Here is a 1,909-nt window from a genome sequence, read left to right as displayed (position 1 = left end):
AGCATTTCTTACTTAATGGAAACACCGCAGTTGTGAAACTGTGTTTTTTGATATTAACAGAATATCAACAACACATTTGCAACGGAAACGCAGCTACTTTCTGTATAAGGACATAAAGAAATGACCAAAACACAAAGATCTGCAGAAACTTTAAAGTTAAAATTTATGTAATTTTCCTGGCCACCCCTGTGTGAGTACTGGACTCTGTCTGGCTACCCCTAAGGAAAAAGTCTGGCTCTGCCACTGACTAGAATAAGAAAAAATAAAACCGTGATTCTAATTAGGTTTCTGGTTTTACCCTGTAGGATCTTCTGTGCGTTGGCCGTGTAGCTCTGAGCGCTGTTGGCCACGTCGCGCGCGGCCTCCAGGTGGCGCAGCATGATGTCGCAGCCCTGATCGTTGGTCTCCCAGAGCTCCGCCCCCTCGGGTGCGATTGACGGACGCTCCATCAAGGTGAGGAGGGGCACCAGGAGTGGGACGCAGACCACTGTGGGAGAGGAGGCTGCGGGAGAGTCCAAAATCAAGATCTGGATTAAATATTTTACAAAAAAAATAATAATAATTTCCGTATTTTCAGTCAGGTTTGTTCTGTTACCTTCAGCTTCATACAGATTCTTGTAGAAAGGTTTCAGCGTTTTCTCGTAGCTGATTGCGGTTTGCGTGAAGTTCCTGCGTAAAGTCGTCCAGGTTTCCTCCAAGCGAGTGATCTGGAGAACCAACAGCGAACTCCTGCTCAAACTAAATCCGGTGAAATGRTCTGTTGCGTGGCGTTTGCGTGTCAGTTGCGTTACCTGCTGCATGTCCAGAGCTTTCATGAGGGCCGTGAAACCGAACAGGTCGCCCATCGAGTCCTTCAGCTCCCTGGCGACGAGGATGATGCGGTTTAAGGTGGATGCCCGCTCCTCCACGCTGCCCGTGCATCCCAGGATATCCACGGCGATGCTGATGGCCATGGTGTGGTGCCTGCAAGACGAAGGGAAGGGAAATAATATCGCGTAATCGCTTGGAATCAAAGTGTGGAACAATTTAGAGAGTGTCTTTTAAAAGGCCATTTCGATTTGTATATTTGCTAGATTGATAAAAAAAAATGTTGTCAAAATATGAACAAAATGTAGATTTAGTATAAATCTGAGTATTAATTTAGGTTGTATTTAGTATTTTTCAGCCCTGTTGTTAAAATGTGAGTCATGTTATTAATGAATATTTGCTGGTTGTGCTTTGAGATTTTTATTTTTTCTCTTAAGTGGCGGCAGATGCTATAAGATTCTTTTCTTCTTTCTGCTCCTTTTCATTTGACGTTGTAGTTCTTGTTTTGTTTTATATTTTTTTGTACTTCAAATGAAATAAACTATTTTAAAATATGGGGATGATTATGGATGTCCCATAAATATCGGCCTACAGATGTTATCGATCTGACATTAGCATAACAATGTAAAATCTCTACATATCGGTGTCTGTTTTTATTCAGATAACAAAAGCCCGATTAATTAATGCCAGGATTTTACCAAAATGTGTTAAAGGGATCCACGAGTAGTTGTAACATTAAACTTTATTTGATAAACATTTATTTTAACTGTAAAATAAAGACCGTAAAAATGCTGTAGGCTGTTTAGTTTTGTAAATTTTTTAAAATATATTTTAACACGGACGGAGCCATTTTATTTACACGCAAAGCATTCTGGGTAAATGATGACATCAACTAGGTCATCGGTGCGAGGCTGCTAGCGAGCTATATCCACCCTGAAGGTTAATCTTGGACAATATCTGATGATCGACTCTTTTAAATGAAACCAGAGAGCGTTGACAGAGAGGAGAAGGCAGAATAATATACTATCACCATATATATGTTTTAGCTCAGTGCTACACATTCTCCTCTCGTCACTGAGCTCCTCCATCCACATGACAGAGA

At 41.1% G+C, this 1,909-nt stretch overlaps 1 protein-coding gene across 1 annotated transcript in view; it reads right to left on the bottom strand.

The window, feature by feature from the left end:
- bcar3 (BCAR3 adaptor protein, NSP family member) overlaps window positions 1–1,909 on the bottom strand; it is a gene marked incomplete in the record, with an annotated part of 97,504 nt that overhangs the window by 2,717 nt on the left and 92,878 nt on the right. The window contains 3 exon segments of the mRNA XM_014027086.1: window positions 299–502; window positions 596–707; window positions 792–963. Of these exon segments, the coding sequence (XP_013882540.1) occupies window positions 299–502; window positions 596–707; window positions 792–963 (488 nt within the window).

Source organism: Austrofundulus limnaeus, unplaced genomic scaffold (assembly GCF_001266775.1).
Source record: "Austrofundulus limnaeus strain Quisiro unplaced genomic scaffold, Austrofundulus_limnaeus-1.0 Scaffold614, whole genome shotgun sequence".
Lineage (NCBI taxonomy): Eukaryota > Metazoa > Chordata > Actinopteri > Cyprinodontiformes > Rivulidae > Austrofundulus > Austrofundulus limnaeus.
The sequence above is the reverse complement of the archived record's forward strand: the minus strand, read 5'-3'. Positions and strand labels throughout refer to the sequence as shown.